Below are 27133 nucleotides of genomic sequence, written 5' to 3'. Positions count from 1 at the left end.
ACATTTCAGTTAATAATGATTTTCTCCTAATATATTTAGCAACTTTTTTCCTTATTTTTTTTTTCTTTTCCTGTCACACAAACCATTTCTTCCTTGATAGAAACCTCACAATTCAGCCACTTCAGAATAGTCACCATCTTTTCTCACTTTGGGAAGGAAATGACTTTTTGGCGAAAGTGGAATCACTGTCTCTTTTTCAGGAAGTAGAACAACAAACATGCCAAAGATCAAATGGTAGGAAGTGGTGACTGTCTCTGATTCTCCCTGAAGATCTCCAGTGAAAGTAATAAGAAAATGAAATTTTCTGCCGCATCTGTTTCTGGAATCTTGTGAAGGAAAAGGTTTTATTTTTTGAAGGCTAACTTCAGAGTTAGTACAACTTCTAATCTTTTTGGAGACCTGAGAAGTTACGTATTATTTACAGTGAAAGAAGAATACCGTTGCCTCTTCATGTTTTCTGTTTCCTGGTAATGCCGTGGAACTGAACAATGGCAAATATAAAACCTATTAGAGAAAAATTTTTGTGCGATATGGAAGGATATGGTCAGAGAGGGAAAGACCTGTGATGTAGGAAGGGAAGAAGGAAATAGAACTGTTAACAGTGAGGTTCCCCCCCGCCCCATTGGCTTCTGTTGTAGCTCTTGTTTTTGGGAAAAAATAAAACAAAGATCCAAGGATCCTGAACCTTGAGTGTATGTGACTAGGTAGGAGATTGCTCATCTTGCAGCATGCATGTGCACTCCCTGCTCTGCCCGGTGAGAGGCAGAGATTAGCAAAACTGGCATCTTGAAGGGAACTTCTGAGACATTCCATGAATATATGGGCAATAGCCTGTATATATATTGCTTGTTTTGCCTCAAGACGTTTGTTCTTTTCCTTTTGGCATGTCTGTTTTGAAGAGGATACTGGATTCATTTTAATGCTCTCACAAACTTTGGGCTAAAGAACTTGCTTTAGTTTGACTGTAACTTGCTTTACAGTCTGACTGTAACACGTGACATACGAAAAGGCCTGTATAGTGCAGAAGCCAACTTAGCAATGGGCTGCAGGGCTCCAGCGGCGGAAGAATTTGGAACTTCCACTTGAGTCAAATAGTCTAACTTATAATTCAGTATGAAACTATAAAAGACTTCAGACAATAAATACATGAACTATTTGAAGGGTTTAATATTGCAAATTGTTAGTTACCCCTTCTTAAAGGAGAACTTAAACTGGAATGGATTTATTTGTAAACTGTAAAGCTTCGTGTTACATTGTAAGGCATTGTGAAAATTCCTATGGCTAAAAAACATGATGAATCATGCATTAAATAGAGTATTCAACCTTTGCTATGGAGCTACACCTGGCACCTCTACAGTATTTTGGTTTTTATTTTTAAAAGGAAATGTTCTTATGAAAGTTTAAAGATACTTTTAAAATTATATTTTCTGTAAGACACAGATTTTTTTAATTTGACTCTGTACTAATTCTGTATATTGTTTAGAGATCAGGAGATATTAATAGTTGAATATTTCAAAGATTGGATTGCTTTCACTTCTACTCTTCTCTTTTGAGCACTAAAATATATGTGTACTCATATTGCTGTGGGAAGTATAAAGAGTGTTTTAAGAGAGTAAGTTTATGAATCATCCTTAATACGACTTAAATCTCTCGATTTCACTCTTTACAGAATCAATACTTTTAAAAAAATGTTTTGTAGTCTAGGAATTTATTGTTATCTGTCTTCTGGTAACTTTGATTATGATAAGCTTTCGTTATGAAGGAGGAGAATGACTGTTGGTCTTCTGTGTTTCTGCCCCCCGCCCTCTCCCCAGGCTTTGGAATCTAACAAACCTGGCTAAAATGATCTGTAAAAGGGTCTGGTGCCATTGCTCATTTTGCTCTCATTGCTTCAGTGATTTTCTATAAAATGTCTGATATAAATGAGGACCAGTAGTTGCAGTCTTCCTTCTCAGCCTGTTGTTTAGCTTTATTCCAATGTATTCTAAATGTGACGGTTTAAAAGCTCATGCTGGATTCCACAAAAGAGTTAGGAGACATATCAGGATTTTATTCAGGAGGTAACCCAGAAAACACTTGCCAGAGTTGCTGAAACATATGAGAAAGCCTGGGTATCTGAGGGTGTGATTTGCAGCTATATTCTTCCTGTAAATATTTCTATTGGATCCCCTTCCTTGCTTGGCATCATTTGATACTTTATGGTAAACTTTCTCTCTCTCAACTGTTATACAATCCTAATGATGAAGTGCAAGCTCTGCTAAGATTTCTTTGCTTCTGATTCATTCTGTCGATAGGCAGATGACCTGGTTTATGAAGGACTCGCGTTACACACAGTCACTTTATTTGTTTTTGTGTTTTGTTTTGGGATCTATTGTGACTGTTTCCTCTTCCCATTTTTTGTTCACACCTGTAAATATTTTATGCTGGCTTGAACAGATGGTTATAAAAGCTTTACCTGAGAGAGGATAGTTCTGAAGATAATTCTTAACTTTCCTGGGTAATGTCTGCATAAACTAATATGTAAATACCTTCCATCAACATTTAAATTGTCAGTTGCCCTTCTTTTGTTGATAAATTAATCTACATTGTTACTTTTAACAGTGTCCAAAGTGCCTGTGATTAAATAAAGTGTATTTTTTTGAAGTGTTGTACTGATTTCTGATGATACAGAAGACCACAGTTGATTCATATCTTGCACTTAGATATAATTTCTTGTTTGAAAAAGTATGCACAATCTTTAGATATCTGTTATTTTGATCTGACTGTTTCAACTCCATTCAGCATTAGATTATCTATAGCAACTTTACTTATTAGCAACTTGCCTAATTACATTGTGTTTTTTTGACTATTATGTGATGTGTTATGTTACTGTACATTAAGCTTCTAGCTAAACATGGAGGTGCTTCTAGGTTGAATCTTGGTGACTTCATAGTGATTCATCTCACAGTAATGACAAACCTTACAGCAAAATCGCCTCTGTAATAGGAAAAGGGCTACTGCTGATGAATGCAAATGGATCTTAACATGGAGTATTTTCCAATTCAGACTCTTATGAGTCTGGATCGTTAATCTCAGATGTCCACACTTTTGTCTTTATTTCAGCTTCTGATGTGCAAATGATAACTTTGGCGGGATAGTCTTCCGCAGCTTCAGTCTGTTTTCATGATGGTAATGATAGTTTCCTGTCATGTTCCCCACAGCATTTCATGCTTCTGAATTTCCACATACTGTATTCTGCTTAGCTAGTACTTCAGAGGTCTTTGTCATCTTTGGCTGTGTAAAGTTTTGGCTTCCAGGCCTTCTAGAATGGGATCAGCAGCTTTATGAGATCTTGATTTTTTTTTTTTGTTTGGTTTTTTTTTCAGTTGAGATGGTCTTCTCCTGAAGCATCTAATATTATAGAGAATGAACAGTTGCCACCCCAGTTATCTTAGTTGTGATCCTAGAGTTCAAAGTAACATGAATGCATTTTCTCTTCTTTGGTGTGAGTTCAGAACTGTGTGCATGTTTTATTTTTGCTCTAAATTCTTTTTTGGCCTAAGAAAAAATGCAGGTAGTCCTTGAGAAGGTATGCTTTTTAAATTCCATTTTAACTTTGTAAGATAGTTCCCTGTCCTGATTAAATGATACTCTTGTTCAGTGACCTGACAATTACTAGTTGGTGATGGTCTGTCAGCTTTCAAGGACTGTGGAATATTTTTTCACTTCCTTTCACAAATAGTTCTCAGTTGCTGTAACCAGTTACAATCAAAGCATAATTTTACATATAGGAGAAAAACAGTATAACGTCCTAGATGCATTTTCTTCAGTGTCTAACAAGCAATAGTTGTGTGGTTTCTGTTACGTGGTGGTTTTCGTGGTGTGTTGCCGCTGCACACCCCCCCCCCCCCCAAAGGAATGTGCTAGTTTTGCTTAATGTCAAGGAAAAACACCCACTCTTCACTCTGAGTAAGGGATAATCTCAAGTTTGTGTTCATATAACTTTGAAAACAGCATCTGTTCTTTGTTGCTGTGACTTAAAGTAGGTCTGTTAGGTGAGTGGAGATGGGCCATTCTCTGAAGTAATAGGTTAGAATCAAGTTGATCTTGGTACCAGGCATTGAATACTTAATAGTTTGAAATATTGCAGAATATCTTCTGTCCTGTTTTTCCTTCTTGCTTTCTCTGTTCTGCTTTTAAATTGTCTGAGGTTCATTGTTCTGCTCAATAAAACAGCAGAGCTGGTGTCATGTTGCAGTGAATAGCAGAGACAAGTCGCAGCTTTCAGGCAGAGCATCTCTTTGAAGGCTGCGTGATCTAGTTCAGTAGAGGAAGCTCTAGTTTCATTTGTCTGCTTAAAAACCTGTATGCAATGGAGTCCAAAAACAGGGACACAGCACATTTTAACTTGAAAACAACCACTGTTGAAGTATTATTTCTTAAGATCATAAAAGTACAATTAAAAGCAAATAGAGTCGTTACACAGTACCAGCTTGCACAGTTCTTACTTCACACTTGGCCGTCTCAAAGTTCAGGTATAGTGCAGGTGACAGTCATGTCTCTTATGTCATCTGGAGATCCTCCATCAAGCAGAAATACTTTGTTCTGGTTTCCAGGGTTAAACAGACTGTCCTACTTCCAGGAGGCTGAGAACGACAATACTGATCTCCGTGCGTTGGGTGTCCCTGCATGTGGAGGTTTGTCTTCACAGTGGAAATATTTCTAGATATTTGCTTTCTTTTTGCCTCCAGAGGTGATAGTTGTGACGAGTACCACTATTTCCTCTTTGTTTTTATGGATGCCATGATGTCCTTTCACTTTAGTCTTTGTTTCTGGGTTGATCTGTTGTATCTTGCTGTTGCCTTCAGCTGCGTACTCTCCTCCTTACTGTGTTGGTCCAATACTGATTACTATGGACTACAGTAGAAAATCAGTAAATGGAAGCTTTTTCTAATTGTGCACTGTGCAGTTAGCATGTCTCCTAGAAGGTGCTGTCAGCTTACTGCTGTGTTTTCATGATGTACCGCCATCCTTTATACTGCTATGTCATGCGTAGCTTCAGATCATTTGTGGAGAAACTCTCATCCTGTTGACTTGGGCAGTACTTTGTTCCTGTTCAAGCTTAGTTCCCTTCCTTCGTACTCTTCAGCTGATGCATCAACAGACTTGAAAAAGGGCATGGAGAAGTAACTTTTCTGTTTCCAAAACTGCTTTGCTTGCACTCAATTCTTAATTTAAGAGCTTTCCCAAAGCCGCTGTTTCTGAAAGGCATCTTTGCATACACCAAAATGTTATGGTACTATTTGCTAGAAATATGGCTAGCTCGATGCTGGAGTGTACATCCTCTTGCACTCTTGACAGATATATTGCCTTCATGCAGGTTGCACAGGCAGTTGTTGGGTCAGGTTCTGATACCAATCCTAGCATGGTGATGTCTGTGAGGTGGGAGAAGCCTTCCACTGTTCCGTCAGCGGTAGTAGTAATGGCCGCCTTGTTGCAATCATTTAAAGCCTCTCAGACTTGGAACAGTTGTCTTGTAATTGCGGAAAGCATTCTGTGTGAAAGGTTGTCCAGCAGTGGTCATTTGGGTTTCTGGGAGAGACTGGTGAATAGAATAACTGATCTTTGGGGATTTATGCTCCTGAAAGCAAGTTGAAGGAAATGTTGGTATGACGACTTCCGTTCTGGAGAAACTGCGCCTCATCTCAGCTAGAATGTCAGTGTGCTGTGCCTGGTTTCAGCAGATGAAGACAAAGAACTGCTCTAGCAGTGTCATTGGAAAGAACGTGGCACAGACGCAAGCTCTTCAGCTTGCTTTTCTTGGGGTATGACTTAAGAGATGGACTGAGTGCAGCAACTGAGTCTGTTGGAGCAAGCCATTGCCAGCTGTGGCAACTTTGGGAGAAGCACTTTCTGGGAATTGTTAATTCTTCTTGTAGCTTTGAATTTTTTTTTTTTTTAATTAAGGATATTTTTACTTCTTGCTTTATAGGGAGTAATTCTGAGAGACAGTTTGTAGGTCTCAGGTGTCCTATCATACCTCTGTGTGTTATGCAGCACCTTTTAGCTATCTGATCTTGTAGGACGGCTTTTTTCCTGAGTATAATGCAAAAAGAATGAGGTGGGACTTATTTTGTAGTGATCATATGCTTATTTGTCATGTAGTTTTCCCCTTTTACTGTGAAAATAAATTACAAAAACCTTCAAGACATTTAATTTTTTTTTTAGGGTAAGGCAATTAAACGTCCTAAATGGAAGTAAAAATGGGATTAAGTGTACAGTGCAAAATTATGGCTCACATTGAAATAAGTACATAATAGTTCAAACTAGTATCACTTAGCTTTTTACTGTGTAACCTCATGAAAGTGGGAAAGGTTTTACTAATGTTATTGAATGTGGAATACAAGTTAAATTGAGTTTCTGGTACTGTTCAGATTAATCGAGTTTAGGACTTGATCTGTTTTCAGGACTATAGCCAGCACTGCAAATCTTCAGCATGTGACTGAAGATGCAGCATTTCTCTGTGCTCCACTCTGTCTTCTTATTCAGTTCCAAGAATTTGGCAGGATTAAATGACTGTTTTGCTTTCTAGAAGGGTGTTTAATTGAAAAGCCTTCTGCTGACAGCTCTTAAAGGATGTGAGATGGTAAAACCTTTCTGGAATTACTCCATAATGGAAGATCCAAATCAATGGATTTCTTGGTGAAAAATTTATTCCTACTCTGAGTTCAGCACTTACTTACGTAGTATCCAGAAAAGTTCTAAGTCCTGAATCTTTTCAGTGACATCCACTGATTCGTTAAAACTGTGGACACTCTAGCCCTGGTCTCTTTAGTCCCTGACTGCTGCTGTCCCTGGCAGGGAAGACACTGTTTTGAAACTGTATACATTGAGTACTGTTCTCAGTACTTGTTAAGAAGAGTAATCTGTAATATTAAGTTGCTTCAAGACAGACTGCTTTCTGACTGTGACACAATGTACTGTAATTATGTAGACACTAACTCAGTCTAGATTTGCCTTACCTGCTGCTACTCCTTTCTTGGCACATGAGTGCATCTTCCTTACTGCTGACTTTAGCAATGACTGTGATGTAGCACTAGCAACAGTATTTGTAGTGAAAATAGTACAGCAAGCTTCAGTTCAACTCATGTGGTGCATATTGTCTCATTGATTGTTAATGATTCTGGTACTGTCTTGCCTAGTACAGGTTATTAAAATGGAACTGATCACAAATTAATATTTCTCTAATAATAATTTCACTGTGCTGTGTGGTTGTTTTTTTTTTTCTCACACGTAGTATTAGGATAGCTGTTAGTAATTTCAAGTGGTCTCTCTGCACTTATTCCAAGTTTGACTAATCCCCCCTAAAGATGAATGATAAGAACTGAATATAATATTTTAGATGAGATTTCATCAGTGTCTTGCATGAGAGCACTAATGTTACCCTATCCCAACTAGATGCATTTTGTGTGTACATACAGATTCCTAGGATTGTTGGAATAAGTCACGAATGTGCTTTTTCATTTATTTAGTGTTTGGATTTTCTATGCGTGTTCCTTCTGCAGTTCTGTGAATGGAGATTAACTGTACCTCTTGATAATTAATTCAGAAAGCATACTGTCTTGATAGAGTTTCTTAGAGATATCAAGCCAAATGAGAATTTCTGTTGAATGGAATAAGTTAATTTCAGCATCTCCTGTCAAAGAGTATTCCGCTTTTGGTTAAGAGATCTTTGTACTTGAAATCTGTGGTGCTGCTACTGAAAGCTTCTTGCACATCTTTCCCAAGCTTCCCCCCCCTCCGCCTTTAGACATGTGGTTTATCTTGAAGTTGCTCTTTGAGAGGCATTCTTTTAGCAGCCATGCCAGTTTATGCAGCTTCTGCTGCTTGATGCTACATCCTTAATTGTGCTAGTAAAACTGCTTATGCAGCTGCTCATTAAAGTGGATCAGGGAACTGAACTTGGTTAAGAATAATCAAACTTAGTTACTTTTTTGCCTTACTGCTTTTAACCTGGATCATTTCAATGAGCAGCTTTGCTGAATGGCCTGCAGTCATATCAATGCAAACGGATTGATAATATTATGATAGGAATGAAAGATGGAAAAAATGGGAACTGTTTAAGGCTTTCTTTTAGCAGCTTATGAAAGAAAAAAAAAAAAACCACAAACCAATAGCAAACCAGCCCACTACAATTCCTTTTTTAAATAGGGCTCTTTACTTCCCTGCTTAGAAAAATGTCTGTGAGAAAAAAAAATACTCAGTGGTACGGATTTGTATAAATGTAGAGCCGCCTCCTCCCTAACTCCCCAACAAATGAAAGAACTTTGTAGCAGCTTAGATTTTTCAAGACTTGTTGGTTGTGTAGACTCAAGGTCTTTCCTACTCGATAGCAGTGGAGAGTCATTATAGACTTAATAATCCTATGTTAAATGCATAAATAGTTATTGGAGCTCTGCTTATGTCATCCCAAGCACCATATAATCCAAGAACATGGGAGTATTCAGGGTGCTGGGTCTAAAGGATGACCTGATTGCTGTCTATAACTATGCGATTAGAGGTTACAGACAAGGTGGAACTAGACTGTTTTCAGAGGTGCCCAGTGATAGGATGAAAGACGGTGTATACAAGCTAGATGGGCTTCAGTTATTGTTCTGTGATTTTATACCTCCAGGAACACAGATGGCAGGAAGAAAATTGCTCTGCCTTGCTTTTCAAGTTAAAAGAATACAGTATGCAACTGGAATGTCCTTCTAGTGCTGCTTATTTCATTCATCTGCTAACTCGTTTTTACTGAAGCTGTAGTAATATGTCAGAATGATGTTTCAGTGTACTGCATATCTGATGTGATTTTTTGTTTTTTTCCTCTTCAGCAAATTTGACAGGTCATGCAGAGAAAGTTGGCATTGAAAACTTTGAACTCCTGAAAGTTCTTGGAACAGGGGGTAAGATGCACTATTTTTTCTAAGTTGAATGTTGGAAGCATTACTCTGAAGTATAGTTTTGTTTTCTAGCTGAGAAACCTCCTTAGGAAGATATATGACTTTTGTATTGCATAGCATAATTTTCTTCACTTTTTTTCTCATAAATATTGTGCAAAATTGGAGGTTGCATGTTCTAGCTTATAGCACTTTTGAAGATGCACTTTTTTAAAAAAAAAAAAGGAAAATAAATGGCTTGAGATTTGTGGCAATGTAATACAGTTTGTGAAAAATCTGATCTAAGTTAAGGCACGATCTTGATAATTTCATTAAATTTTTGGACTATGTTTTAATTAATTTCTGGAAAAAACCCAGTAATGTTAGTATCTTATTGAACAGGATGCTCCACTCATTAACTATATGATTTAGAGCTGGCATTGGCTCTACTAGTCTTTTTCTGTCCTATTCAAATCCCAGAAATTTTTAAGATGGAAAATGTTCACTGTTGTATTGTGGATTTCAGCACGATGTTGGAGATTTGTAGGATGTTGTAGGATTGCTGACTGTAACCAACAAAAAAGCTTTGTTTCTCCTTTGTTAAAGGGACACACACAGGCCCGTACACAGACCAAAAGTAATGGCTTTTATTCTTCTTAGTGTGTTTATGCATTTTTTTTTTTTTTGTCAGTATTAACATCAGATGCAGTGTTGAGTAGACTGGGATCATGATGGTGGACTACATCAAGGTCTATAGAAGTTATAAGTTAGTTACGATATTAAATTTTGGGTGTTATCAGCCATTAATGGCTAGCAGCGAGGCTATAATTGCACAAGCTGCTACATCACTGAAAAGAGCTAAGGGTTTTGATTTTCACATTTAGCTGTCATACAGATTCTTTCATAAACTCATTAAGCTGCTAAATCACCGGAGAGTGTATTTTTCTGTTTCTGAAGTAATTTTTTTAAAATTTAAATTTAACAGGCTTAACAATTCAACCATTGCTGCTAAATTTCAGTAGTTAGTGGTAGAGGCAAGGAAGCTTTAATATTCATAGATACACGTTGCATATTCGTAGGTGGAAGCTGCTATGCTGTTCTGAAGTGGTCAGTATTGGTCTGAGTGGGGTTGACAAAAACAAACTTACTTATAATTAAGCATTTATGTGAGGATATCTTTCTGTCCTGCTGATAGGAGGGAAGCATTGGCTGGATTTTTAATTATACATATGTATGTGTGTGTGTATATGAAAACCAGTCCCATACCTGAATTTTTTCCTTTTTCCTTACCACTGCCGTTAGTCTGAGATCACCTTAATATTACAACTATTGCATTTGGAATACAAAGTAAGTTTTGGTGGTTTCATAAGTGTCAGTCTTCAAGTTCAGACGAGTAGTAGCCTGACTTCCTTCTACTGTCTTTAGGCAGTGCCTCCAAAATACCCCTTTTGCTGCTGTTAAACTGTTGTCTGTCATTCATTGCTACCTTCCACGCCTTCTCTTCTTCATGAACAGATTAGCCAAATTTCTCTTGGCCTGGGATGCTCTTAATCATAGCAGGTAGTCCTTAGGCTCATAGTGCAAAGCTATTCTATTCACTCAGGTTAACAGGGTAATTTTTTATGAGTGACCCCTTTCAGAAAAGGCTACTTCAATGGGTTGACAATGGGATTGACAGTGTGTGTATGTGTGAAGAAAAAAAAAAAAAAGCTGAGGAAGCATGCCTGTCTATCTTCATCCTGCTCTCATAGTCATGTTGCTCCAGAAACATCTTCTGTTGTAGCAGACTTCAAACTATTTCAAGAACTGACTAAAAGATTTCTGCAAACTTTAGGAACCCAAGGACAGCTTGAGTATCCTGGAATGGCATTTTTAAGAGCAGCACTATTTTCTTGGTCAAGGAAATGCTAGTTGCACTTTTTTAATAGGTAATTTCAATCATAGCCTGAGGTTCTTGCTTCGGAAATCTAGACTGTCAAGGCAGTTAAGAAGCTTTGTTCACTCTTAAGTGTATCACAGCTAAGACTAGTGCACGAGGTGTGTCAGAGGTGGTTGCTTGCCAATTACTGGACAGCATTAAATGCAAACTGATCAGAATGGAGCTAGTTCTGTTTGCTTTGGGGAAGTGACCGTCTGTGAATTGTCAGTGTTTGCAGTAACATGGAATTGCTGAAAACAGGACTGGAATGGGCTTGAAGAGGTCCTCTAATTGCTTGCCCCAAGACACAGTCAGACCTGCATCATTGCTGACAGTGATTTGTTCTTAAAAGCCTCCAGTAGTAGATGTTCTGCAACCTTCCTAGATGTTCATGCTAAGGATGTTTTCCTAGCTTGAGAAGCATTCTGGGGATTGCAATAAGCAAAAAATCCCCTATCATTCTTGCAAGAGGTTTCTGGAAGAACATTATTTCACAATAGGATATACCTGTATTAAGGCATTTCCTCTGTAAGTATCATCCAACAAAATTTTGATACAGTTCTGAACACCATCTTCACTTCCAGCGTATTTCTAATTGTTACGGTCAGAAGAGTTTCTATGTCTTTTTCATTGACTCGACAGAGCAGGACAGAAACTGAAGCAAGATATTGGCCACTGGGCTAAGATGATCCTGAAATATCCTTTCTACTGTGAAATAAATTTTTATGAGTATTGGGCCTACTGTTACAGAACCACAGAGAACTTGTACAAATTGACTCTGGTGCTGTTGGTTTAATAACATACAAACCCCTTTGTAAAAACTTTAGTTTTTGGGAAGTTCTAGAACTACCTTGTCAATGACAAGAATTATTGTGCAAACACTGCATCTTAAGTATGGAAAACCAACTTAAATGCTGTGGATCTTGCAGTATCTGCTGCATGTGAAAAGTCTGGGGCTATACGTTCAGTTATTTAGCTGTCTTACTGACTGTATGTTTTTCCTGTGCAATGTATCTTGCTTTTTTTCCCCACGACTTCCATAGCAGGGAGATCACTTTTCAAAAACTTCATAAGACACTAAATACCTGTTTGCATGCAAACTTTGCTACAAGATCTTAAGTGTGTTGTGTCGTGAGTTGTAGGGTCCTGTTTAGGCCTGCCACTACTTGTTCTCATACTTGAATTGAGGTTGGAGGAGTGAGTATGACTACTTTGACTTCTCAGTTCTTTGTACTAGAATATATGTTTACTTGGGCGAATGAGAACTGTCTATAATGGCAGTAACATAAGTCAGAAATATTTGGCATAGCAGGCTCTTATTGCAGACTTGTCTTAAATGATACTGTACCAGAGTAAGGCCTTATTTAGAACTTGTACTCTCTTGTACAAAACTACTTGTCTGCATTTCAGTTGTTGTCCTTAGGTTTGCTCTCACAAAAAATGAGGAAAAACTTCAGAAGATATTTGCATGCCTTCAGTATTGATAAGTAAGAGTTTGGTCTGAATTATCTTGTTCTGTAGTTTTTATTCTATTAGAATAAGAAAGGAGGATATTTTCTTCAACATATATCTAACTAATTTTTATCTATGTATAGTTGGCAATCTAATTATCGTGAAGCTAAATGCCATCCCTCTGAAGAGTGACTGCCTGTTGGCTAGGTTGCAAGTTGCAGGTGCTTATTAGATGCCTTTTACCTTTCAGCCAGAAAAAAAAGCGATAATTTCATTATTTCAGAAATTTAAAATATTTCAAGTATTTTCAAGTAGGGGGGGTGTGGGTGGGGTTGTTTTGTTGGTGTTCCTCCCCCCCCCCCCCCCCGCCATGGGGAAGGCAGGGTGATTCCCGGAACCTGGAGAACTTTCCAGATAGCCATTGTATCTCCATTAGGGACTTGCACCCAAATTATGGGCAGGATGGTAAGAGAGAACAATGGGGTTTTTTTTTTGGTTTTGGAGTGTTGGATTTTTTCTGACCATTTTGAGAACTTCTGTATTCTTTTACACTAGTAAATTCTGTGAAGTTGAAGATGGGGCTGGGGTTGAGGTCATCTTAGACAAATTGGGTCACAGAGGCAAAAGGGATACTATTGCTTTTTTTTGGGAGCAATCTAAAGAAAAATGAGGAAGAGGGCATCTGATGGCTTGTGTTTATATGTTACTGTGTATTTTTAGGCAAGAGCTATCTTTACTCTGGCAGTGAAAGCCTTATTCTGGTGTGAGCTTTTAGGTATTACAGATATTACCATAATATAGCTAATGCTAAATAAAAGCTGTGATGCTGTTTTAAAATTCTTTGCTGTGGAGTTATGCAGCATGCAAAGTGTTTTCAAACTATCTGATATTTAAATGATTTACAGTAATGCAAAGCAGAATATATTGAAACCTCACAGTCATGTTAAGTGATGACTGTAGATGTTATTTTAACTAATTACAATATTTTAAATATGGACTGCTATGAAGCAACTGGAATAACTAAAGAAGATACTCAAAATGTGTTAAATTGAATGATACCTTGCTTAAGTATATGTAATTGTGATAGTTTCGTATAAATTTAATAAATTTATACGAAACTAAATTTAATAGCCACTGTTAATAAAGCTATTAATAATGTACATGTTGCTTTGGGAGCAAATTATTGCTTACTTGACTTCTCTGACTTGCCTGTGTTCTGCTCAGTATATACTTTCTGAAATTCCAGTCTCTTTAAGTCCTTTTTTCCTGCTGTTAGCCTTGCTAATTTGAAATTTTCAGATTTCCTGTCCACTGAATTCATGTTTCCAGTTGTCCCTCCTATCTAGTTAAAGCTTTTCTCCTGTGACGTAGAAAACTAGTGGCTAGTCTATAGAACAAGGTTGCTTTACAGCAAAGTAATCTAATTGCTTCCCAAAGCCACAAAAGGAACAATAAGAGACAGTGGCTGTGTTGGTTTATGCATGCCCACTGGACTTATTTGCTTCATTCTTTGTAAATATGTTTTTAAAATAAAAAAATTAATGCAGAGTGCATTCTGGGTCATACATTTTTCTACTTGCAGATTATTCCTTTTTTCCTACTCAATGGTTGCTTCTTCTGATTTTGATAAATGCCACTTTTGTTCCATCTTTCAACTGTACTTAAGAAGAGACAATAAAAGTGGTTCCAGAGCATGTGCCCTAATGATCCAGTGTACTGCTTGAACTACAGTCCACTAATGAAAACAAAACAGTAATTAGAAGCAAGAATATAACTGACTGCATGCCAGGTGCCCACCAAAGCCCCTCTCTCACTCCCCTCCTCAGCTGGCCAGGGGAGAGAAAATATAATGAAAGGCTTGTGGGTTGAGATAAGGACAGGGAGAGATCATTCACCAGTTACTGTCATGGGCAAAACAGACTCAACTTGGGAAAATTAGTTTAATTTATTACCAATCAAATCAGAGTAGCATAATGAAAAAATAAAAACCAAATCTTAAAACACGTTCCCCCCACCCCTCCCTTCTTCCCAGGCTCAGCTTTATTCCTGATTTCTCTACCGTCTCCCTCGCAGCAGTGCAGGGGTACAGGGAATGGGGGTTGCGATCAGTTCATCACACATTGTCTCTGCCGCTCCTTCCTCTTTGGGGGAGGACTCCTCACACTCTTCCCCTGCTCCAGTGTGGGGTCCCTCCCATGGGAGACAGTCCTCCATGAACTGCTCCAGCGTGGGCCCCTTCCATGGGGTGCAGTCCTTCAGGAATGGGCTGCTCCAGCATGGGTCCTCCGCAGGGTCACCAGTCCTGCCAGGAGCCTGCTCCAGCGTGGGCTTCCCACAGAGTCACAGCCTCCTTCGGGCACATCCACTGGCTCTGGTGTGGGGTTCTCCACGGGCTGCAGGTGGATATCTGCTCCACCGTTACCCTCCATGGGCTGCAGGGGGACAGCTTGCCTCACCATGGTCTTCACCAGGGGCTGCAGGGGAATCTCTGTGGGGCACCTCCTCCCCTTCCTTCTTCAGTGACCTTGGCGTCTGCAGGGTTGTTTCTCTCACATATTCTCCCTCCTCTCTCCAGCTGCAGTTGTGCAGGACTTTTTTTTTCCTGTTCTTAAATACATTATCCCAGAGGCGCTACTGTTGTCGCTGACGGGCTTGGCCTTAGCACCTCCCTGACCCCAGCTACCAAAACCTTGCCACGCAAAGCCAATACACTGCCATACATGAAAGAGAATATTTTATGCATGATCTTTTGGAATTAAGTGTTTATATGAGAAGGATATTCTCCTTATATGTGGAAGATACTTGGAATCTGAAGGATATATGCATATGAAGGGAAGAAAATTGGTAGGATGAATGTCAAATTTAAATAATAAGCTCAAAAATCATGTTATACAAGAAGGTATAATGAAGTTCCATCTAAGAGGTCAGAAAGTATTCTGATAAAGTTAAGACTGTGAAATTAAGTTAGCTCTTTCAAAGCACATTGAAGAAAATATAAAATAGTCTTCTCATAAAAGGAGAAGAAAGAAAGAAGTGGGGTTACTGTGCTCAAGAGAGTGAGCCAAAATTAGGGAGTGTCTAAAAATAATTCCAAACTCCAATTAATGTTTTACTTCAGTTTCTGCTGGTGGTGGACAATGAAAATTGGAAATGCTTGTTGAGAATGCTATTATTTGATCTCTGTTAAGGTTTTTGCTTGGCGCTTTTTTTTCCTGCTAGAGCTATATGCCTTTCTGACTTTGCTACATCTCCAATTTTAATTCATATGGACAGATACCTGCACAGTTCTGCCTCCAAATTCTTTAGGAAGATTAGATCTAAAGATTATTTTAACAATAAAAAGTGCAGAGGAAAGAGGTCATTAGGCCTACATCATGCAAGAACACGGTGAAGTTTATTAAAATCATTAAATGTTCTGTACCTTTGAGGCTTTCCTATTGTTGTCTCATGATTATTCTTACACTGATAATAAAAAAGTAATTTAAGAAAGAGGTGTAGCTTATGTTAATACTTGAAAACATTGCTTTAAAACGGTCTGTATACAAATGTCAAGTTTTGATGGATTTAGAAGTCCGCATAAACCATCCCATGTGCTATAAACAATAAGAATTGCTTGCCTTTTTCTCTGTAAGAATTAGCTGGCATGGTGCAATGGCTTAATTGTGCTTGCAGTTATACAGAAAGAATAAAAAAGCAAAGTACTTTATATTTTTAATTCATTGTCTTTCATCAAGTGTGTACTTTAGAATATTCTAATGACTTGCTGAATTGTTACTTACGATGATGTGTATTACTATGAACGTGTATTCATGAAAAAGGCAGTAGCGAAAGGAAAGTTTTAACCCCCAATTACATTTTTGTGCTTCACAAATTAAGTGGAAATTTGGTATAAATTGCTGGTATGAAATCTCTTATTCATCTTACAGGCCTGATATCCATATCAATCTGCAACTAATAATTGTTTTTTTCTTTAACTTTAAATTTTTATTTTATTTCTCTTAATAAACTGCAAGTTCAGTCTAACATTGTGTGTGTATATGTGTGTGTGTATATATATATATAATATAGTATGTATTATATAGTCTTTTAGTTCTTTCGTCATTTAAAATATTTTTAATGAATTTTGGGGGTGAATATTTGGTGACTCTGTGTGTGTTTCTTCATGGGGGATATATTGCTGGCTGAATATTTCTGCCTTGGGAGTAGTTGAGATGTACCTCAGATTTTATGAGAATGAACATGTGGCGCTCTAAGAAATCAAAAAAGCTTTTCTGAAATGAGATTATCCGGTAAGGGTATTCTTGCAATTAGCTTATGTGCCTTCTCATTGCTGCCACTCATATGAATTGCTTTTGCAGCGTTGTCTTTAAGTAGATTTCTCGTGGTGATATCAGAGATTCTGGTGTTGAATATATCATGAGTCATTTGATTAAAATAGTGCTACTTAAGATTTATTCTCATCAAAACTGCTGAGAATCCTCATCATTCTGTCAGTCCTTTTCAGATTTCTGAAGAAACAATTTGTACCATGGTAAAGCTCTATATTGTGAATTCTTTTATGATAACACTAGTATAGTTTCTAGAGATTTCCTTACAGCTATTACACTTACCAGATAATTTTCTCCTCTGCTGTATGTAAAGCCATGGTAGGTGCTGTTAATATACTGCTAGCATTCTGCCACTTAAGGTGCATTATTGTATGTTTTTATAAAGTGTGATTAAAGATACAGGTAGACAAGTGTTAAAATGTAGGGGCTTTTGTTTATTTTAATTTAGTGTGACTTAATGTTCTCCAACATTTCTGATAAAACTACTGTTTCCCGGGAACCTAAGGAAACTTCTGTTGAATGCTTTAGACTGGGCTTTTCAGAGAGGCACGAGGAAGTTCAATGTCAAGCTCCAGCTGAAAATTGGTGAAAACTAGGGCTGCTCCCTTAAGCAGTTGAGAAATGCAAGCTAAGGCCATTCTCCGCACTGTTTTTGTTGCGTGTTAGTAGAATGCAGAAGTGTTATCTACATTTTTTGAGAAGTAACTCCTTAAAAAGATGTAAATACTGCTTTTGGAAGCATTTTTTTTTAAACTAATGCTCTCAGTAGTAGGGGTCTGTTTTTCAGATGCTAAAAATAATTTAATATCCAATATTGGAAAAATGGGTTAATAACATGAAAAATGTGTATATGCATAACAGTATTACTGTAGTCACAATATTATTGTCTGTACAACCTTGGTCCTTGGTACAAACCTTGTGTTTGTACATCATGACAGGATTTATGATCCATGCCTATTTTACTAAAGTAATCTTTTTACATCTATGGTTATCCATTTCTTGATGACCAACTGGTGACTATTGGGTCTGACTTAGATGTACTTGAGATCTCATAACTACAATTAAAGTTGGGGAAAGCGATACAATACTGAACATCTTGAAAAAGATTGTCCTGGGTATCTCACATTTGTCTCCCAAAATAGAAAGATATGTTTACACTAACCTGTTCTGACTCTATTTGCCATTCTTGACAGATATGTTGTGAAAACGTATTTTATGAAAGCTTTTATTGAGAGTAATGGGTTCTGTAAAGAAGGCAAGCAAGATTTTTTAGGGTGTGATGAGTCAGGCAAAGAACTTCTTAAAAAGAATTGTTCGTTATATGAGCAGTATCACTTTTGTATACTGAATGAAGCAGAACTCGGTTGTAGGAAAAAAAATACCCCACCATGTCATTTGATAATTTAAAACTCTCTATTACCTGTCCGGAAAAGCAGGAAAAATCTGGAGTTACAAGTAATTACTTCCTGGGATCAGTGTATGCTATAACATTTTTGAAGACCAACTAAATTTGAGTGTCTCAATCAGAACAGTATGCCCTGTCTAGTGTATTTACAATTTGGAGATACTTGAGCATTCTCTTTGAGAAAGAAATGTGAAGATAATTATAGCGGTTGGACAAACCACCCAGCTGGTTCAGTTTTCTGTCTCTTGATGGCTTAAGGAGATCCTTTGAGCACATGGAGAGGCATACAATGATGGCTTCCTCAGTGAACTTGTAGCAGCCTGCAGTTTGGGGTCTGCCTGAGCCAGAGATTCTCTTCTGTGTTTAGCAACACTTGGTATACTTTCCTCTCCCTCAAGGATTTATATAATCCTTTTGAACTCATCTACATTTTTGATACCTGCAGCATAACGTAACAGTAGTTCCACAGCTTAACCGTGTATTTGTGTGTATGTTTTGGGCAGTTCTCAATCTTGATACCTAATGAGTTCATTTGTTACCTTAGTTATTTTATTCTAGAAATAATGAAAAATTGTTCTTTACTTACCTTCATACAGTTTTTGATTTTTAACTCTCTAGCATCTTCTTTAGTACTCTACTTTCTCAGGCTAAATAGGAAGTCTAAGTGTGTTTAGTTCCCTTCATAATTAGAAAAATTCTGTTATCCTTTTCTGTATTTTTTTTAACATTTTCCTAGACTTTTTTTTTTTTTTCTGATGGGGGCGAGGGGAGCTGGGCACAGAAGGGAGGAGAGACTGAAATAGTGTGCATCACTCAAGATATGAACATACAAAGATTTCATACCACAGCATAAGGGATTCCTGGTTTTGTGCTGAAGGTTTGGGAGATAGTACATTTGTGTCATTTTTCCCCTTCAATACCTTCCTTGAAGTTCTAACATTCCATTTGCTTTTTGGATTACCACTGGTGTTTTCTTATAGGGTTGTCTACGGTAACTACAGGTATTTCTTCTTTTTCTCGGTTATAACACTATGCAAAATTAATTATTATCGTACTTCACATGGATTACTCATTTACCTATTTGGAATTTTATCTGCCATTTTATTTTTTGGCTACTTAATATTTTGATACTGTGGTACAGTTTTCAGCAGTCAGCTTCCATTTCTGTTGCAGTGGATAATTCACTAAACTAAGAAAAACATCTTCCTCGCTGTTCATATATGACTGAATCAGGCAGGATGAATTCTTGTGGTGACCTCCTTTCACTGAAAAAGCTGACTCTTTATTTTTAACTTTTTGGGTTTTTTGTATGCTAATATAATTCTTCATTCATAAGAGGACCCCCCTCTTTGCACCTATGTTTGTTGAGTGTTTTTAAGACCCTTTTTTAAGGGAACTTACTAAGTACCTCGGAAATCTAAATACATCAACCATATCATTGTTCCTTCCTCCTGATTCCTTTGAGCAATTATTAATAGAAATAATTATTACCATCTACAAAAATAACACTCATTCTTTCGCATAGTATCCTGTTTGTGTATCTGCTAATTCTAACCTTTACAGTTTCTACAGGTTTGCCTGGTAGAAGTACCAAATTTTTTTGTGTACAGTTCCCAGTAGCCCTTTTTATTTAATTAAAAAAAAAAAAAAAAGAATGTCCACACTTGCCACTTATTACTCCAGTATGGAGTGTATTTTTAACCAGATACGTAAACAGAACACCTAGATTCAATAATTTAAAACTCTGGAAAGACTACCTTTTGGTCCTGGTGACTATTTCATTTACTGTTTGTGTTCAGAAAACTTTCTTTTTGAGATAATTCCTCCAGCTTATTCTCATTTAAGTCCAGTATGGGAGCCTCAGAAAGTTCCTATGTGCTAAATACTAATGGGAAGAATTCGTTGGCTTTTCTGTGGGTTTTTGGAACTTCAGTGCTATAAAGCCAGTAATGAAAGCATGTAAGTTGTGCAAATATGGGCAGACTATTTTGAGGAAAAAAAAATAGCATTTCTCTTACTCCAAACTCTTGCTAAATTCTAGGTGTGGGAGTTTTAGGTTATTACAAAGGAAGAAATCATCAGCTTTTAAAATTGCTTTTAACTACTGAAAATCTGTTTGATTGTTTTTCCCATTCTTGCTATGTTCAGTCACTAAGCTCATTTGGTCAAAATTTTGCTCAGAAAAGGTCAGTGTGAAACAAAAAAAAAGTTCTGGAAGATTTTAGCCTGAATGGTTACTGTTTGCCATAACAATGAGTAATGGAAAATAGTAATGATGTCAGCCAGACCTGTTGTATGAGTAGGTGACTGTTTTGTTTTTTTTTTTTCTCCCTACTTTTTCTTTTTTAAGCCTATGGAAAAGTGTTCCTAGTAAGGAAAGTAAGTGGCCATGATGCTGGAAAGCTGTATGCCATGAAAGTACTGAAGAAAGCAACAATAGTTCAAAAAGCGAAAACAACGGAGCACACAAGGACAGAACGACAAGTGTTGGAGCACATTAGGCAATCACCATTTTTGGTCACGTTACATTATGCCTTCCAGACAGATACAAAGCTTCATCTCATTTTAGGTGAGTAGTTTTCAGGATTCAAGTCTTATGTTAATGGAAAAAAAAAAAAATCTGCTCTTTTATCTCCTTAATCTTTTGTAGTTTTTTTTCATGTGGTCTTAAGTACTGTGTTTTTGGAGATTGCATGAGAGACCATAGGAAGTAAAATACTGTTCATCTTCAACAGTGTCTCTGCTTGTGGTTTTCCTGTTTGAACTTCAGTGTGCTACTCTGACTTGGCAGGGGGAGTATTATCAGTGACTTACATGCAGCAAAAAATGTATATGACCATAAGTACCTAAACCAGAGACATATTTTCTTGAACTTACTTAGAAGATGAAATTTTGATTTGCACTTTAACTATTAGAATCATAGAATCATAGAATCGTTAAGGTTGGAAAAGACCTTGAAGATCATCGAGTCCAACCCATTAACCCAGCACTGCCAAGTCCACCACTAAACCATGTCCTTAAGCACCACGTCTACCCGTCCTTTAAATACCTCCAGGGATGGGGAGTCAACCCCTTCCCTGGGCAGCCTGTTCCAATGCCTGACCACCCTTTCGGGGAAGAAGTTTTTCCTAATATCCAACCTAAACCTCCCTTGGCGCAGCTTGAGGCTGTTTCCTCTTGTCCTGTCACTCGTTACTAGGGGGAAGAGACCGACCCCCACCTCGCTACAGCCTCCTTTCAGGTAGCTGTAGAGAGCAATAAGGTCTCTCGTAGAGAGCAATAAGGTCTCCTGTATATTATTATATACTGCATTAGTTTTCTACAGATTTTCAGACAAACTGCTACCATGAATGAAAAGGTTCTTAATCTGGGCATTAAAGGATTCAGTTTATTTTCTCTGCATGCTGCCTTTGCATATGTGGCACAGAGGTTATTGGTAAGGTGGGATGACCAAACACGACCTTGTTACTGGGATTAGTTGGTAGGAAAGAAGAAGAAAATAAGGAAGTATTTAAGCAGCAGAAAGCCTTCTAGTTCAAACATACTGCACATTTCCCTCTAAGAACACGTTGTATATTGTCCTCAGTGTGATCAGTGTTTTTGAAATGCTGTCATCTGTCTGAGAGGACAGGGCTACCTGTCACTATGCTGACCAGTTAGTATGCTGTTTTAGCACTGAAATGCTGCAAACCAAAAGATCATATCAGGCAGGTCTTTTTTTCTGAACAAATGCGCTTGTAACGTGGGTGATGCCAATTAAAGATGATTGTGCTTTCATTTATTTCTGGTCAAATTCCTTACAACACTGGAATCTACAAGTTGGTACAGTTTCCTGCTGTAAAAAGCTGGTGAAAATACTTGTATTGTGGATCAGTTTCTTGTTTTATGCATTGTGATACTTCATTTTGGTAAGTTCTACCAGTAACTTTTGTAAATCTCCATTTACAAGAGATGCTTGATAATGAACTATTGTATAGAAAGCCTTATCAGAACATTCTTCATTCCACTTCTGTCCTTGCCATTTTGCTTTCCATTTTGATGTGAAGAACCACATCTATTTCTGTAGCATTTGCAAGGTTGGCAGAAGACTGATCAGGTACTTTCTTAGGGTTTTCAACTCAGACGTAACTTCCGTATGTGCATGTCTCTATTCCCTACCACTGTCCTTTTTCAGGACAGTAATGTTTTGGGGAAAGACGCTGAGATTAAGGAGTTATATTCTTTTTACTTTATTCCCCAGTTTCATTGCCTTTGAAGAGTCCTGTCTTTCTCAGGAAGATTAAGGATTTTTCCTGATAACAAGGAACACTTACTTCAGGAGTGGGAAAAGAGTATTAAAATAAACTCTAAACCTTACTGCTTCAGGAAGCATTTGCTGCCAAAACTTTTTTTTATGAAACCATTTGATCTTTGAGTATTGAGATACTTGCATGTTTCAATTTTTGGGTGTTAAGAGGCAATCCAAAATCATACATTTCTGTGCTGAAAGTAGAGCTTGTTCATAAGGCTTGGCACGACTCTAAAATTAGAAATATTTCTACCTTTCAGATCAGCAGCAAATTTTGTGTTTGGTATATAAGATGTATTTGTAATAAAACTACAAGCAATTTTTCAGGACTGATTATTAGAGTATTTTAGAAGAACTGGAAAATGAATGATCAAGTTAATGCTTGGATGCAGAATACATTTTTGAAGTTAATTATTTGAAGAAGTAAATGGTCCTTTAATTGAAGTACAAGTTTTGCAATTCCTTTTAGCTCATAACTTCCATTTATTGAACCTTTATTAACAGGCTGATTTAGACATTAAACTAATAAAATTTTATTAATGTTATATGAATCTATACCACTGGCTGTCAATTCTTCGGAAGGTGTTCTATGCGCATACCTTAGTTTCATATAGTACAGTCAGATAATACGGGTATCTGAGGAGCTCAAGCTTAAATGGAGTATTCACTAGATTCCTTTTGAAAATGAGAGTTGAAAATTGTAACACGGATTCTTACAAATTCCTCTGACTAGGACATTAAAGAAATATGTAAAATGTTGTCACAGTCTGGAAAATGCTAAAGAGACAAAGAAAAAGTTAGAACTAGATGGATAGCTTTGTGATTCCTTGATGTTAACCTTTAATAATTAAGGTTTCTTTTTTTTTTTTTGTATTTAAGTTATTGATTAATAATTTAGAAAATAAAAATGAAAGATTAAACGAGACAAAATGTGAACCTGTATTATAAATATTATAGTACCATTCTTTAAATCCAGATATTTTTGGCTAGAATGCAATTTAGATCCCATTAGAAATATTAAAAAAAAAAACAAACCAAAACAGCAAACCAAGATGAAAAAACCCCTCACACCTGAGATGGATGTAGTTACCTAAAAATAAATACATAGTAATGGAGAAATTTAGGTGACAAGGATAATTAGAAGGCCAGAAAAACATCTTATATGAAGGGAAAATTAAAAGCTTGACATTATATTCTCATAAGAGTCAAAGAGGAGGGAGGCCAGTAGTTCTGAAGAACATTATATAGCAGATAGTGCAGACTGGGCACATGACCACCATAACACAATGTTGAGGTGATGTTTAAAGCAAGAAATTCAAGGCTGATGTATAATTAAAGGCTTTTTGTTTTGTTTTTCACTTTCCCACAAAGTCTACATGAATCCATTCTCAGAATATCAGTTGGGGCCAGAAAGGTCCTTTTTTCCTTCTTTTTTTTAGCAGAAAATGGGAATAATTAGAGGGGGGTTAAAAATTTCCTTTAATCACTTTTTGTAACAGCAAAAATCTCTTCTACCTAACATGGCCTAAAGCTACTTTATAATTCAACTGGGCTTCATACCCTCCCTAACAAAAAAACCCCAACTGTTTGTTGCAAGTTTTTTATGTCTCATTATGTAAATCTTTGTAAATCACTTCTTTGATTTAGTTTTTGAATTTATGTGTTTCAGAGGCTTCTGAATTTTTGGGGAAACCAGTCTCTGCCTTTGTTTTTATACCTAGATGAACGTGGTGTATAAGCAACATGTCATTTCAGTTTCAAGAGGTTTTAGAATTGGAGCCTCAGTACAATATTTAATACAATTCTTCGTGCCATCAGATTACATAGCCATGTGAATTTAGTCTGGATCAAGTGCAGACATGCAGTTGCACGTCTGCCAAATTTCCAGAATACAGGGTTTGGAGTTGATTCCAGTTTTCAGGTTGACTTTAAGCTATGATTGAAAGAAAAAAGTATTGTATCCGTGTGGGTACCAGTTCTATACAAAGCTTGTCACATCAGGTTAACCTACTAATACTTAAAAAAAAAAACCTGAACTGTCAGATGGAGTTTATATTGAAGTAATTGATTCTGCCCCCCCCCCCCCCCCCCCCATTGTGTCAGTGGTGCATTTGATCTAGCACCAAGAATTTGAAGGCTGGTGGTTTCATTGGGCTGTGGTTAGTGTTATAACCTGAATAGAATTAGGCTTGTTCTGCCACTCCTGTGGCAGCTTTGGTTTGTGTCTGTCACAGTCCTTAGAACAGTGCGCGGGAATTCAGTTCTTACCTTGGGCTAAGTTAGCAGTTCTGATTAGAAATATTTGAAAAATTTGTTTCTGTTATCTTCGTTTTCTCCATGATGAGAATGCTGAAGTATTCTTGGAAGAAGGAAGCAATTGTAAAATGTGGGTTATTTATACTTTATTATAATATTTTTCATATGCTTACTGATCTAGATAAATAATCTTCCTCACAGTGTTTGATTCCACTAATATTTCTTCCCAGAGAGCTGGAGAACTAAAAGGAGGAGAGTGATCAGAATGTCTATAATTTGTATATATGCTTTCTCCTTCAAAGTATTAACTTAGTTATAATAGGATTGGACCTTTTTCGTGGATTTATGTATTACACCAATGAATCTGTAGAAACCATATCCAAGAAAATCTTGAGTAAGATGTTGTGGGGCATGTTCCCTGCCCTGTAGATGTAGACCTCAAATACAATATGGTGGCAGTGGGGTTGCAAATTCATGGCTTTAATATACACTGCTAGCATAAACAGCTCTACGTCTAAAATGTGTTTGTGTTGCAGTGGAGTTCTGTTGTAATAATTACACCCACCCCATGCCCCGAACTGTGGGAAAACCCTTATGTCATAGCCTGCAAAGAATGAAAGTGTGGTTTCCATGAGGGAATGTATGTGGAAATAATCTCCTCTGGTAACTTTTGCCATCAAAGTTCCCCTTGCAAAGGGTAAAACTTGTAATTGCCCATAGTTGATTATTTCACCCAATACCTGTTTTCTGAATTGCCTTTCTTTATGTCAGTCTGCCTTGTTGCTCTTAAGTATTTCATGAGTGTACAAGTATTCTGTTTGTAATATCATTTGTACTCCTTTCTATTCATATTCCTGGATAACTAAAAGACTGATTTTGCAAAAAATATTCATCTTTATAATTTGTGGATATTTGAGGCTTATTTTATGGTTTTGCTGCTTATTTAAAAGTTGGTTGTGTTCTTCTGTCAATCCTCTAAGAAAGAAACTGTGTTGTACAACATGATGAAATATTACTGAATTACAATAAAGTAAAAGCATCTTATCCCAGAACATCTTATTTAATAACTTAGTACCTATTAATATTCCAATAAGAAAATTAAGTTGTCAGAAAGTGAAATTAAAAGGTTCTTTTTTCTACTTTTTAGACTATATAAATGGAGGAGAATTGTTTACTCACCTTTCACACAGAGAGAGATTCTCAGAAAATGAGGTGCAGATTTACATTGGGGAAATCGTTTTGGCACTTGAACATCTCCACAAGGTAAAGTGACATTATCCTAGTGCTGATTTTGTGGAGCTACAACTGTATTCTTTTCACATCATATAAAGTTAGCAAGGAGAACTATTTTTTTCGATTGTTTTGCATTCAAAGTAACTTCATCTAGCAATGGGACATTAGTTGTATAATTAGAAATACTTCCCAATGAAGTGTCTGTTCATGTGCACCAGATTAAGGGTACAAGTTTTTGTCTACATTGTGAAGAGTGTTGTTATTGACAGATGATTGTTAATTTTTAGTAATCCTTACGAAATTGTGTTTGTCAGTAAAACTAATTTGTACTCAGCATGAAGAGTGTTTGAATTGCACTGTTGTTCAGTTGTCCTTGTTTTGATACAATTAAACAGCAGAGTTCCGAAATTTTGGCACAACTGTAGACATGAAAAGTGTTACAGTTTTCAGAGGTAGTAAGTAGATTTGTAGACTACAAGCATGCATGTATGGTCTAGAACATATTACAGAGGCATCCATTTTCATTCTTAATGAAAGCTGAACTGAGTTTTGCACTGAACAGCAAGTATTCAGTCACTTTTAGATTCAAAGGATATAGTATGTCTTTTAAATTTTAAGACATTAATGCACAGTGTAATTTCTGAGAATTTTTAAGTTGCTCAAAGTTACTTCTTCCAAGGCATTTTAAAATTGTCCAAATTGTTCTTTAAATGCATTCAACAGTGTCTCCTTGATGTGGTTACACTGATTTGGAAATACTTTTTCTTGTATTCTGTTTGCAGTTGGGGATTATATATCGGGATATAAAACTTGAGAATATTCTCCTTGATTCTGATGGCCATGTGGTGCTGACAGACTTTGGTCTGAGTAAGGAGTTTCTTACTGATGAGGTGAGTATTTGAATCTCCAGTAAGTGTGGACAGAATCCAGCACGATCACAAAGTCAGATTCTGTCTCATTGAAATCATAAACACATTTGAGAGGAGACAAAAACTGCTTTCTAGACTCTTACTTCATAGAACAAAATCTAGTAGTCTGTTTTACTGGGTTTTGAGCTTTCAGTTCATTGGTCTTTGGTCTGCCAGTGTTGTCAGACATTTTTGTCTGTTCTAGTTTTCCCTGAAATGCCTTCATGCTCCCTTCTGCTGCCCTTTATGTGAAAAAGGAGAGATCCACAGAAGTCTGAAAAGCCACTTAAATTATAATTTTCAGATGCCTTTTTAAAAATGCTTGACTGTGCTAATACTTTGCAGTGACTAGGCAAATGGTATGCTATGACTCTTCCTTATGCTAATAATAATTAATGTATTATTACCTTGTCTCTTTCTCATGTCTTTGTGTCACTTTTGATAAGCT

General features: G+C 37.0%; 1 protein-coding gene across 2 annotated transcripts in view; it reads left to right on the top strand.

Annotated features, from left to right (window-relative positions):
• The window catches only part of RPS6KA5 (ribosomal protein S6 kinase A5), an 83289-nt gene that overhangs the window by 3562 nt on the left and 52594 nt on the right, over positions 1-27133 (top strand). Inside the window, exons 2-6 of one of the 2 annotated variants that reach the window (XM_087747507.1) lie at positions 4596-4676; positions 8853-8924; positions 20351-20569; positions 25692-25807; positions 26560-26667. In XM_087747507.1, the coding sequence (XP_087603633.1) occupies positions 4596-4676; positions 8853-8924; positions 20351-20569; positions 25692-25807; positions 26560-26667 (596 nt within the window). The remainder of the gene's footprint in view (positions 1-4595; positions 4677-8852; positions 8925-20350; positions 20570-25691; positions 25808-26559; positions 26668-27133) is intronic. The other variant, XM_087747508.1, reaches the window with a different exon arrangement.

Source organism: Nipponia nippon, unplaced genomic scaffold (genome assembly GCF_047370975.1).
Source record: "Nipponia nippon isolate SJK-2023a ecotype South Korea unplaced genomic scaffold, ASM4737097v1 scaffold_11, whole genome shotgun sequence".
Taxonomy (NCBI): Eukaryota; Metazoa; Chordata; class Aves; order Pelecaniformes; family Threskiornithidae; genus Nipponia; species Nipponia nippon.
Note: the sequence above shows the minus strand (reverse complement) of the source record. Positions and strands in the feature narration are given on the sequence as shown.